General features: G+C 41.7%; 1 protein-coding gene across 3 annotated transcripts in view; it reads left to right on the plus strand.

Moving 5' to 3' along the window:
• acap3a (ArfGAP with coiled-coil, ankyrin repeat and PH domains 3a) overlaps positions 1-12,500 on the plus strand; it is a 57,998-nt gene that overhangs the window by 36,671 nt on the left and 8,827 nt on the right. For all 3 annotated transcript variants that reach the window (XM_027145062.2, XM_027145064.2, XM_027145061.2), the window contains exons 9-16: positions 28-102; positions 2,866-2,877; positions 6,958-7,070; positions 7,232-7,283; positions 7,805-7,905; positions 7,974-8,085; positions 11,114-11,322; positions 12,125-12,194. In XM_027145062.2, the coding sequence (XP_027000863.2) occupies positions 28-102; positions 2,866-2,877; positions 6,958-7,070; positions 7,232-7,283; positions 7,805-7,905; positions 7,974-8,085; positions 11,114-11,322; positions 12,125-12,194 (744 nt within the window). The remainder of the gene's footprint in view (positions 1-27; positions 103-2,865; positions 2,878-6,957; positions 7,071-7,231; positions 7,284-7,804; positions 7,906-7,973; positions 8,086-11,113; positions 11,323-12,124; positions 12,195-12,500) is intronic.

Here is a 12,500-nt window from a genome sequence, read left to right on the forward strand (position 1 = left end):
ATGTCTGTGTATGTCGTTAATGTGTAGCTGGACCAGCTGGTGATCGACTCGGCGATGGAGAAAAGAGACATGGAGCACAAACACGCTACGATACAACAGCGGGTTCGCACGACACACGTCTACACTATTAGTTATCTGAAGTGGAAAATGATTTTTCACAGATAACGTATACGGAAATTTATCGGACGTTAAAGGTGGGGTGTACGATGTTTGAAAAATGCCTCAGAAAACCGAGTCGGGCCGACAAACAAAACAAACATGTAGACAATGAGCTGAAAGGGGCGTGTCTTGTCAATATGAGGCAGAGAGAGTGTTCAGTGCATGTGTGTGTGACATTAGCAGAAAGGGGCGTGTCTTGTCAATATGAGGCAGAGAGAGTGTTCAGTGCATGTGTGTGTGACATTAGCAGAAAGGGGCGTGTCTTGTCAATATGAGGCAGAGAGAGTGTTCAGTGCGCGTGTGTGTGACATTAGCAGAAAGGGGCGTGTCTTGTCAATATGAGGCAGAGAGAGTGTTCAGTGCGCCTGTGTGACAGCAGAAAGGGGTGTGTCTTGTCAATATGAGGCAGAGAGAGTGTTCAGTGCACGTGTGTGACATTAGCAGAAAGAGGCGTGTCTTGTCAATATGAGGCAGAGAGAGTGTTCAGTGCGTGTGTGTGACAGCAGAAAGGGGCGTGTCTTGTCAATATGAGGCAGAGAGAGTGTTCAGTGCACGTGTGTGTGACATTAGCAGAAAGGTGGCGTGTCTTGTCAATATGAGGCAGAGAGAGTGTTCAGTGCGCGTGTGTGTGACATTAGCAGAAAGGGGCGTGTCTTGTCAATATGAGGCAGAGAGAGTGTTCAGTGCATGTGTGTGTGACATTAGCAGAAAGGGGCGTGTTTTGTCAATATGAGGCAGAGAGAGTGTTCAGTGCACGTGTGTGTGACATTAGCAGAAAGGTGGCGTGTCTTGTCAATATGAGGCAGAGAGAGTGTTCAGTGCACGTGTGTGACATTAGCAGAAAGGTGGCGTGTCTTGTCAATATGAGGCAGAGAGAGTGTTCAGTGCGCGTGTGTGTGACATTAGCAGAAAGGGGCGTGTCTTGTCAATATGAGGCAGAGAGAGTGTTCAGTGCACGTGTGTGACATTAGCAGAAAGAGGCGTGTCTTGTCAATATGAGGCAGAGAGAGTGTTCAGTGCACGTGTGTGACATTAGCAGAAAGGGGCGTGTCTTGTCAATATGAGGCAGAGAGAGTGTTCAGTGCGCGTGTGTGTGACATTAGCAGAAAGGGGCGTGTCTTGTCAATATGAGGCAGAGAGAGTGTTCAGTGCACGTGTGTGACATTAGCAGAAAGGTGGCGTGTCTTGTCAATATGAGGCAGAGAGAGTGTTCAGTGCGCGTGTGTGTGACATTAGCAGAAAGGGGCGTGTCTTGTCAATATGAGGCAGAGAGAGTGTTCAGTGCACGTGTGTGACATTAGCAGAAAGGGGCGTGTCTTGTCAATATGAGGCAGAGAGAGTGTTCAGTGCGCGTGTGTGTAACATTAGCAGAAAGAGGCGTGTCTTGTCAATATGAGGCAGAGAGAGTGTTCAGTGCACGTGTGTGACATTAGCAGAAAGGGGCGTGTCTTGTCAATATGAGGCAGAGAGAGTGTTCAGTGCGCGTGTGTGTGACATTAGCAGAAAGGGGCGTGTCTTGTCAATATGAGGCAGAGAGAGTGTTCAGTGCACGTGTGTGACATTAGCAGAAAGGGGCGTGTCTTGTCAATATGAGGCAGAGAGAGTGTTCAGTGCATGTGTGTGTGACATTAGCAGAAAGGGGCGTGTCTTGTCAATATGAGGCAGAGAGAGTGTTCAGTGTGTGTGTGACATTAGCAGAAAGGGGCGTGTCTTGTCAATATGAGGCAGAGAGAGTGTTCAGTGCACGTGTGTGACATTAGCAGAAAGAGGCGTGTCTTGTCAATATGAGGCAGAGAGAGTGTTCAGTGCGTGTGTGTGACAGCAGAAAGGGGCGTGTCTTGTCAATATGAGGCAGAGAGAGTGTTCAGTGCACGTGTGTGACATTAGCAGAAAGAGGCGTGTCTTGTCAATATGAGGCAGAGAGAGTGTTCAGTGCACGTGTGTGACATTAGCAGAAAGGGGCGTGTCTTGTCAATATGAGGCAGAGAGAGTGTTCAGTGCGCGTGTGTGACATTAGCAGAAAGAGGCGTGTCTTGTCAATATGAGGCAGAGAGAGTGTTCAGTGCGCGTGTGTGACAGCAGAAAGGGGCGTGTCTTGTCAATATGAGGCAGAGAGAGTGTTCAGTGCACGTGTGTGACATTAGCAGAAAGGGGCGTGTCTTGTCAATATGAGGCAGAGAGAGTGTTCAGTGCACGTGTGTGTAACATTAGCAGAAAGGGGCGTGTCTTGTCAATATGAGGCAGAGAGAGTGTTCAGTGCGCGTGTGTGTGACATTAGCAGAAAGCGATTGAAACATTGACATGGCAGATACCTGCCGTTACCTCTGCCTCGGGTGCTAAGTGTTGAACGTCGTGTGCCGTGTGTTACCATAGTGTTACTCATTGTGTTCATTTACCGATAAAAATTTACCCTCGGCCAGCTGCCCCAGCAGGTTCCGCCATAATAGTTGCTTGCCTGAGGAGCTATCAAAACGGGGGTGACACCCATTTGGGTTAGGGGCATGTTTGTTTTAGTGATTTCAAATGTCAACATTGGCTTTCAAACATCGTGCACCGCACCTTTAATGTAGTAAATGTCACTCTTGACAGTTCAGTCCTTACATTTCACATCTCTGGGATGTGAACATCAGGTTAAATCATATCTAATATATATATATTTTTTTCCTTTCCATTTGGGATTGTCCTGGAATGATCAACACATCACAGACTCTTCTACAGGTCAGTTTTTATCTCCATATCAATCCTTCCATGACACCGTTTAACCTTTAGAGATAAAGCTGTAACCTAGAGATATATAGAGAAATGCTTTACTTTTTGTCTTTTTTTTTTTTTTTTTTTTTATTCCCTACGTAATCTTCTTGTACGTAGATGTCAGTGATTTATTTGGGGGTTTTTTTGTTTGTTTAAAAAATTCATGAAGAAACAAATCCATACATTTTGTAGTTTTATATATATATACAGTACAGACCAAAAGTTTGGACACACCTTCTCATTCAAAGAGTTTTCTTTATTTTCATGACTATGAAAATTGTAGATTCACACTGAAGGCATCAAAACTATGAATTAACACATGTGGAATTATATACGTACATAACAAAAAAGTCTGAAAAGAAAATGACCCCAAACACACCTCCAGGCTGTGTAAGGGCTATTTGACCATGAAGGAGAGTGATGGGGTGCTGCACCAGATGACCTGGCCTCCACAGTCACCGGACCTGAACCCGATCGAGACGGTTTGGGGTGAGCTGGACCGCAGAGTGAAGGCAAAAGGGCCAACAAGTGCTAAGCATCTCTGGGAACTCCTTCAAGACTGTTGGAAGACCATTTCAGGTGACGACCTCTTGAAGCTCATCAAGAGAATGCCAAGAGTGTGCAAAGCAGTAATCAAAGCAAAAGGTGGCGACTTTGAAGAACCTAGAATATGACATATTTTCAGACTTTTTTGTTATGAACTAAATGTTCTCTGAATGAGAAGGTGTGTCCAAACTTTTGGTCTGTACTGTATATATATATATATATTTTTTTTAGATATATTATTTCTATCATATTATTCACATTGTTCTACACCGTGTTTGTTGTTCACTAACCCAAGAGGATAAAAGGTGTTATGTTGTGTAACCTCGATTATAAATGTAACACCACCGAGGTGTCTTGTGGATGCTGAGGGTTGGCAGAAATATCTCTCTGCGTGCGGTTAAAAAAAACATCTGAAGTTGCTTTCAGTTTCCATTCGATTCGATCGCTCAAAATAGCGGCTCCTTATAGAGCGTGAGAAACAGCTGAAGCATGAATCTGTGAGATCAGTCGATCTCCTGGATTGAAAGTCTACCAATAAAACTCTTCTGTCTGATCAGTAATCGAGCGCAGAAGAACACCGAGCCTCTGGTGTAAGAACATGTTACATTCATAGCATCATGTACTAGTTCACGATGATGGCAAAGGTCAATATTCTCAGAAAGTTCTCCTCTTCCTCACTTAAGACTTTCTTTCAAATGAACTAAACACTGCATATGTGGATCTAATCATCTAATCTAATCGGATCTAATCAATGGCTCTCTGTACACTTGTTTATAAGCTGTTAGTAATCACTGGTTCATGGCAGAGGTCAGTATTGGGTGATGCCCCTTCTTTTGAAAGGTTTGTAAAGCACATCATGCACTGAGGCTTTTTTTTTAATGTATTTTTTTTTAGAAAAGCTTTTAGTCGTGTGTGTGCACAGGAAGTGAAATTAGGACAGTGTGTAGCTGCAAGTCCTAGAATGCTGCAACACCGTGCAGAGTTTCAGATATCTCGAAAATAATCAACTATAATAATCGATAAGATCAACTCCAAATGAGAAAAGACGTTAACGATGTTGTTCTTTGCTCTACACCTTGGGCTTTAAAAATGAATGGTTCTTGTTATGCAATCAGATTGAGGTTATATAAAGCACACACATGCCCGCCATCAGTCACACACACACACACACACACACACACACACACACACACACACACACACACACACACACACACACACACACACACACACACACACACATCTGAAAGTCAAAGGACTACCAACATTAAAAGATATAAATAAAAGTAAAAAAAGACAACACATATTAATAATAACAATAATAATAATAATAATAATAATAATAATAATAATAATCACAACAATTATTATAATAATAAAAAAATAATAATAATAACAAAAATAGCAACAATAATAATCACAATAATACTAATAAAATAAAAAATAATCATCATCATAAAAAAAAAAAATAATAATAATAATAATAATAATAATAATAATAATAATAATAATAATAATAATAATAACACTATACAATTTATAACAATACACATTTTAATAGTTGTACACATATAATCCATATATATTACATATAATATTATAGATTATTTATGGGTGTTTTTTTTTTTTTTGCTAACAAACATTGGTTAAATCCCACATGACATTGTTTTCCCTACACAAGTGCACTACACACGGTACTGAATAAAGTGTTATAAACGCGTGTGCAGTGTCCTGTATGTTCACTGTTCACTACATGTGTTAGTTGCGCCCGTCTCCTTGGTTACCCGCTTGAATTACCGAGCGCTAGATAATCGTGGCGTTCTCTGCGCATGCGCGTTAAGCGGTGCGCGCGGTTGCACAGATCCCATGTCTCCGTGACCAAAGTGACTGATGTTTAGTTCCAATGTGTTTAAAGTATTAATAAATAATCATGTTGGAATACCTTAAAAGCGTAAAGCTGAAGATCTTCGGCAGGTTGGACGTCACGCTGGTCGGTAAACTTACTTTCTGTTGACATTTACTTTAAAAGTCGTATTATATAGCGTGAAAAACTAGCACTTTTCTGTTGTTTTGTGTTTTTGTTTTGTGTTGTGTTTTTGTTTGTTTTGTGTTTTTGTTTTGTTTTGTGTTTTGTTTTGTGTTTTTTTTGTTTTGTGTTGTTCGATTTTCTTTTTTAGGTTTGGTTATGTTGGTTTGTTTTGTGTTTTGTTTTGTTTTGTGTTTTGTTTTTTGGTTTCTTTATGTTGGTTTGTTTTGTGGTTTTTGTTTTGTTTTGTGTTTTGTTTTGTGTTTTTTTTGTTGTTTTGTGTTTTTTTTGTTTTGTGTTTTTGTTTTGTTTTGGTCTGTGTTGTTTTTTGTTTGTTTTGTGTTGTTCCGTTTTCTTTTTTAGGTTTGGTTATGTTGGTTTGTTTTTTGTTTTGTTTTGTGTTGTTTTGTTTTGTGTTTTGTTTTTTGGTTTCTTTATGTTGGTTTGTTTTGTGGTTTGTGTTTTTGTTTTGTGTTTTGTTTTGTTTTGTTTAAGATTTTCAACAAAAGAACACACTATGTCCTGAACTTAACTTACTTATTTTTGCATCACTGGTTTGCACTAAAATTGTTAAAATGTTCAAACAGCATAATAATAATAATGATGATGATAATAATAATAATAATAATAATAATAATAATAATAATAATAATAATAATAATAACAGTTTTTGTGGGTTTAACTAAGAGATGAATCTGTTGCTTGTGTCTTGCTATTGTGTTGATCTTGATATGGATATTGTTTCTCCTTCAATTTTATTTCTCATTGAATTATAGTGAAATAAATATAGAAATAAAGTGCTAAAGTCTCTGTGTGTTGTTAACTAGTTGAGTGAAACGTTCGCTAATAAAACTTGGTCTTATGTGAAACGGCTAGACTGTTTACATAGTCACCCTGGGGTAGTCTCGGAAAAGGGGGGAAATATAAGTATCTCATAGTAACCCAAGACTATTTCTTTTACTGTTGGTTCTTTATTCTTTGAAACAAACGCTAATGTTTGGATATTGAATATATACAGGAGCGTACAGATATCACTAGTGTGTTCAGTTTAAGGAATCTCCTACTGACTCTCACAAGGAATCATTTAAATGCCAGGGAGAAGATTCCACCAAACAACACGTGGGTGTCACTACAGTGACAGTCCTGCAGTTTGTTTATTCTGGTCTAATGTTTTGGGTTGTTTTTTTTTTTTTTTGAAGCCCTTCTTTATAGTGAGATTTGACCACTGGACCCCTGACCTTCACACTCATATGTCGCTCTTTGCAAAAGGTTGAAGCGGATAATTGTCTAGAACATCTTAGTATGTCATTCTTATATCGCATGTCAAATCTCGCATCATTTTAGGAAGCATCATTTGTAAAGTTATCTGTGACTAAGACGCTAAAAGTCAGTGATTGAAATTATTTTTAGCAAAGCCTGAGATTGTTCCTTTGTAACCATTTTTAATCAAGGAGTCTTCTCTGTCTTTTAATCAGGACTTTGCCTACGATGACCCGAAGGTGGAGTTCAATGTTGACGCCCCCAACGGAGTTGTGATGGAGGGCTACCTGTTCAAACGAGCCAGCAACGCCTTCAAAACGTGGAACAGGTGAGGAGAACAGCCTGGAAAATAGTTGCGATCCACCCACAGGAAATGACGGAGACAGACACGACCTTCTAGTCTGCATCTGACTCCAAGTAATATTTGATTTACAGCTTTATCAGTGTGTTCGTCCTGCATCCATCTGTGTTATTTATATGTCTCCTCAGGCGGTGGTTCTCCATCCAGAACAGTCAGCTGGTCTATCAGAAAAAGCTGAAGGCAAGTTTTCCTCATCCTCATCATCCTCGTTCAGACATATCAGTCAGTGAAAGAGGTTAAGAGCAACACACTCTCTCTCTCACTCTCTCTCTCTCTCTCTCTCTCTCTCTCTCTCTCTCTCTCTCTCTGTCTCTCTCTTAAACACACACACACATTTATTTTATAATTATGTGCCGTGACGGATTACCATGTGATCTGCCAGCCTGATTGCAAGGGAAAGGACATTTAGGTATATTTGATGAGCTCAGTAAGACAAATCCTATGCCGTGAGAAGTACAATAAGCAAAAAAAGTCCCGCATGAAATGTGCTCAGTATTTATTTTTTTTATTGACATGCAATATGCGCTTGTGAAAGAACGATACCGTTCATCATGTAGAAATCGCTGCACATTTGTTGCGTGAAAACGTGTCACTGGGTTGTTTAAACGAGAAGAATGCACGCAACCTCGAAGCTGCGGTGTTGGGGAGCGTTGGCGTTTCCACGGTTTCAGAGATTTCATCCAGTGTGTTTTGTCCTGTAGGACTCACTGACTGTGGTGGTCGAGGACCTGAGACTGTGTTCGGTTAAACCCTGTGAGGACATCGAGAGGAGGTTCTGCTTCGAAGTGGTGTCTCCTTCGAAGTAAGTCCTACTACATACTGACTCCATTGTCCTACAGACACCGTGATGATGATGATGATGTGTTGCAGGAGCTGTATGCTGCAGGCTGAATCAGAGAAGCTCCGACAGGCCTGGATCCAGGCAGTGCAAGCCAGCATCGCCTCGGCCTACAGAGAGAGTCCAGACAGCTACTACACTGAGGTTACACACGACACATACACACGACACATACACACTACACATACACACGACACACTACACACGACACATACGCACGACACATACACACGACACATACACACGACACATTCACACGACACATTCACACTACACATACACACTACACACTACACATACACACGACACATACACACTACACATACACACTACACATACACATACACACTACACATACACATACACACGACACATACACACGACACATTCACACTACACATACACACTACACATACACATACACACTACACATACACACGACACACTACACACGACACATACGCACGACACATACGCACGACACATACGCACGACACATACGCACGACACATACACACTACACATACGCATGACACATACGCACGACACATACACACTACACATACACACTACACATACACACTACACACTACACATACACACTACACACTACACATACACACTACACACTACACATACACACTACACACTACACATACACACGACACACTACACACGACACATACGCACGACACATACGCACGACACATACGCACGACACATACACACTACACATACACACTACACATACACACTACACATACACACTACACATACACACTACACACGACACATACGCACGACACATACGCACGACACATACGCACGACACATACACACTACACACTACACATACACACTACACATACACACTACACACTACACATACACACTACACACTACACATACACACTACACATACACACTACACATACACACTACACACGACACATACGCACGACACATACGCACGACACATACGCACGACACATTCACACGACACATACACACGACACATACACACTACACATACACACGACACATACACACTACACATACACACGACACATACACACTACACATACACACGACACATACACACTACACATACACACTACACATACACACGACACATACGCACGACACATACACACGACACATACACACGACACATACACACTACACATACACACTACACATACACACGACACATACACACTACACATACACACGACACATACACACGACACATTCACACGACACATTCACACTACACATACACACGACACATTCACACTACACATACACACTACACACTACACATACACACGACACATACACACGACACATACACACGACACATACACACTACACACTACACATACACATACACACTACACATACACATACACACTACACACTACACATACACACTACACATACACACTACACATACACACTACACATACGCACGACACATACACACGACACATACACACGACACATACACACGACACATACACACGACACATACACACTACACATTCACACGACACATACGCACGACACATACGCACGACACATACGCACGACACATACACACTACACATACACACTACACATACACACTACACATACACACTACACATACACACTACACACTACACATACACACTACACATACACACTACACATACACACTACACACTACACATACACACTACACACTACACATACACACGACACATACACACGACACATACGCACGACACATACGCACGACACATACGCACGACACATACGCACGACACATACACACTACACATACACACTACACATACACACTACACATACACACTACACATACACACTACACACTACACATACACACTACACATACACACTACACATACACACTACACACGACACATACGCACGACACATACGCACGACACATACACACTACACACTACACATACACACTACACATACACATACACACTACACATACACACTACACATACACACTACACACTACACATACACACTACACATACACACTACACACGACACATACGCACGACACATACGCACGACACATACACACGACACATTCACACGACACATACACACTACACATACACACGACACATACACACTACACATACACACGACACATACACACTACACATACACACTACACATACACACGACACATACACACTACACATACACACTACACATACACACGACACATACACACGACACATACACACTACACATACACACGACACATACACACTACACATACACACGACACATACACACTACACATACACACTACACATACACACGACACATACACACGACACATACACACTACACATACACACGACACATACACACTACACATACACACGACACATACACACTACACATACACACGACACATACACACGACACATACACACTACACATACACACTACACATACACACGACACATACACACGACACATACACACTACACATACACATGACACATACACACTACACATACACACGACACATACACACTACACATACACACTACACATACACACGACACATTCACACGACACATTCACACTACACATACACACTACACACTACACATACACACGACACATACACACGACACATACACACTACACATACACATACACACTACACATACACACTACACATACACACTACACATACACACTACACATACACACTACACATACGCACGACACATACGCACGACACATACACACGACACATACACACGACACATTCACACGACACATACGCACGACACATACGCACGACACATACGCACGACACATACGCACGACACATACACACTACACACGACACATACACACTACACATACACACGACACATACACACGACACATACGCACGACACATACGCACGACACATACGCACGACACATACGCACGACACATACACACGACACATACACACGACACATACACACTACACTGTGTATCTTCAGTTTGATAAAAAGACCAAAAAACCAGTATAATATCACACATAATTAATTATTATATTAATATACATGAGTTTTAGTCTTGTGGTATGTAGAATGTGTAGACTTTATAACCGTGTGTTAATTTCTCCTTCAGCGTCTCGACCGGACGGCGTCTCCCTCCACCAGCAGCATCGACTCGGCCAGTGAGCCACGAGAGCGCAGCGCGAGAGCCGAGAGCGTGCTGCAGAGGGTGCAGTGCGTGCCGGGCAACGAGGCGTGCTGCGACTGCGGCCAGGCTGATCCACGCTGGGCCAGCATCAACCTGGGCATCCTGCTGTGCATCGAGTGCTCCGGCATACACAGGTAACACACACAGGTTCAGTGGGAACAGGAGGTTGTAATGAGTGTTCTTAGGTCTGATATACACTCTCATAACACTAATCCACTAAGTCACGCTTGAATTTATTTCTGTCTCTGTATAACAATACAATTTGATGTGTTTCAGACTCGCCCGCTTATTTAAACCGTAATACAATCTGTGGGGAAAAAAGTTTAAAAAAAAGTCTTCTCTTTAAAATCTTATGTTATACCGAATATTATTGTTTTCTTCAGATTCAAACCGTCCTTGGTGTTTTTCTCGCAGCCCAGACAGATTATGCAGATCATTTGAGTACTCTCAGACCACCTCGTGAATACTAATGCTCCCTCCGGTGGCCGCTTTTCTCACGCCGAGGTCCAGGCAACCTTCTTTTTCTCTTTTTTTTTTTTTTTTTTTTTTTTTCTAACCGGGTTGCCTGGATACGCATTGACACACACGCTGATGTGAGAAAGGGTGGGCATCTGCTCCGTTTCTAAGGAAAGCAGCTCTGTAATTTCAGCCTTCAAACTCGGCTCAGAAACACGTCTGAAGTCGAAAGAGTGAAAGTTTCTTTCTGTGAGAGAACCGCGAGAGCTCGAGATTCCCTTTTAATTCGGAAAGGATGTCTGTGTGAAGTGTATAATTAGCATCTAAAGTATTATGGCAGCCTTTTCTCTGTGTCATAACGGTGTACAGTACAACACAGCTGTCAGACGTGTGGCACACAGCAACTCAATGGTGTGTGTGTGTGTGTGTGTGTGTGTGTGTGTGTGTGTGTGTGTGTGTGTGTGTGTTTTCTCCATGCAGGAGTTTGGGGGTGCACTGCTCCAAAGTCCGCTCTCTCACCCTGGACTCGTGGGAACCTGAGCTGCTAAAGGTGGTGTTTTATTTATTTGTTTGTTTGTTTGTTTGTTTGTTTGTTTGTTTGTTACTCTCTATATCCATCTCATCTACAGTGACACACTACACGGAAAAATGCACACAATTTCCACCGCTTCCTTTAATACGACCTGATCAGTTAGACATCAGTGTACAGTATGTGGGCTTTACTGGCAGCAGAACCTCAAATATCCAAACACAAAATGTCCTCTAACGTGGAAAATTAGACTCCACAGTTAACACGGTGTCCAGCTAGAACAATTTGAGCAAAACAAAACAAAACAAAAAAAAAAACGGGATGCAC

Source organism: Tachysurus fulvidraco, chromosome 23 (assembly GCF_022655615.1).
Source record: "Tachysurus fulvidraco isolate hzauxx_2018 chromosome 23, HZAU_PFXX_2.0, whole genome shotgun sequence".
Lineage (NCBI taxonomy): Eukaryota > Metazoa > Chordata > Actinopteri > Siluriformes > Bagridae > Tachysurus > Tachysurus fulvidraco.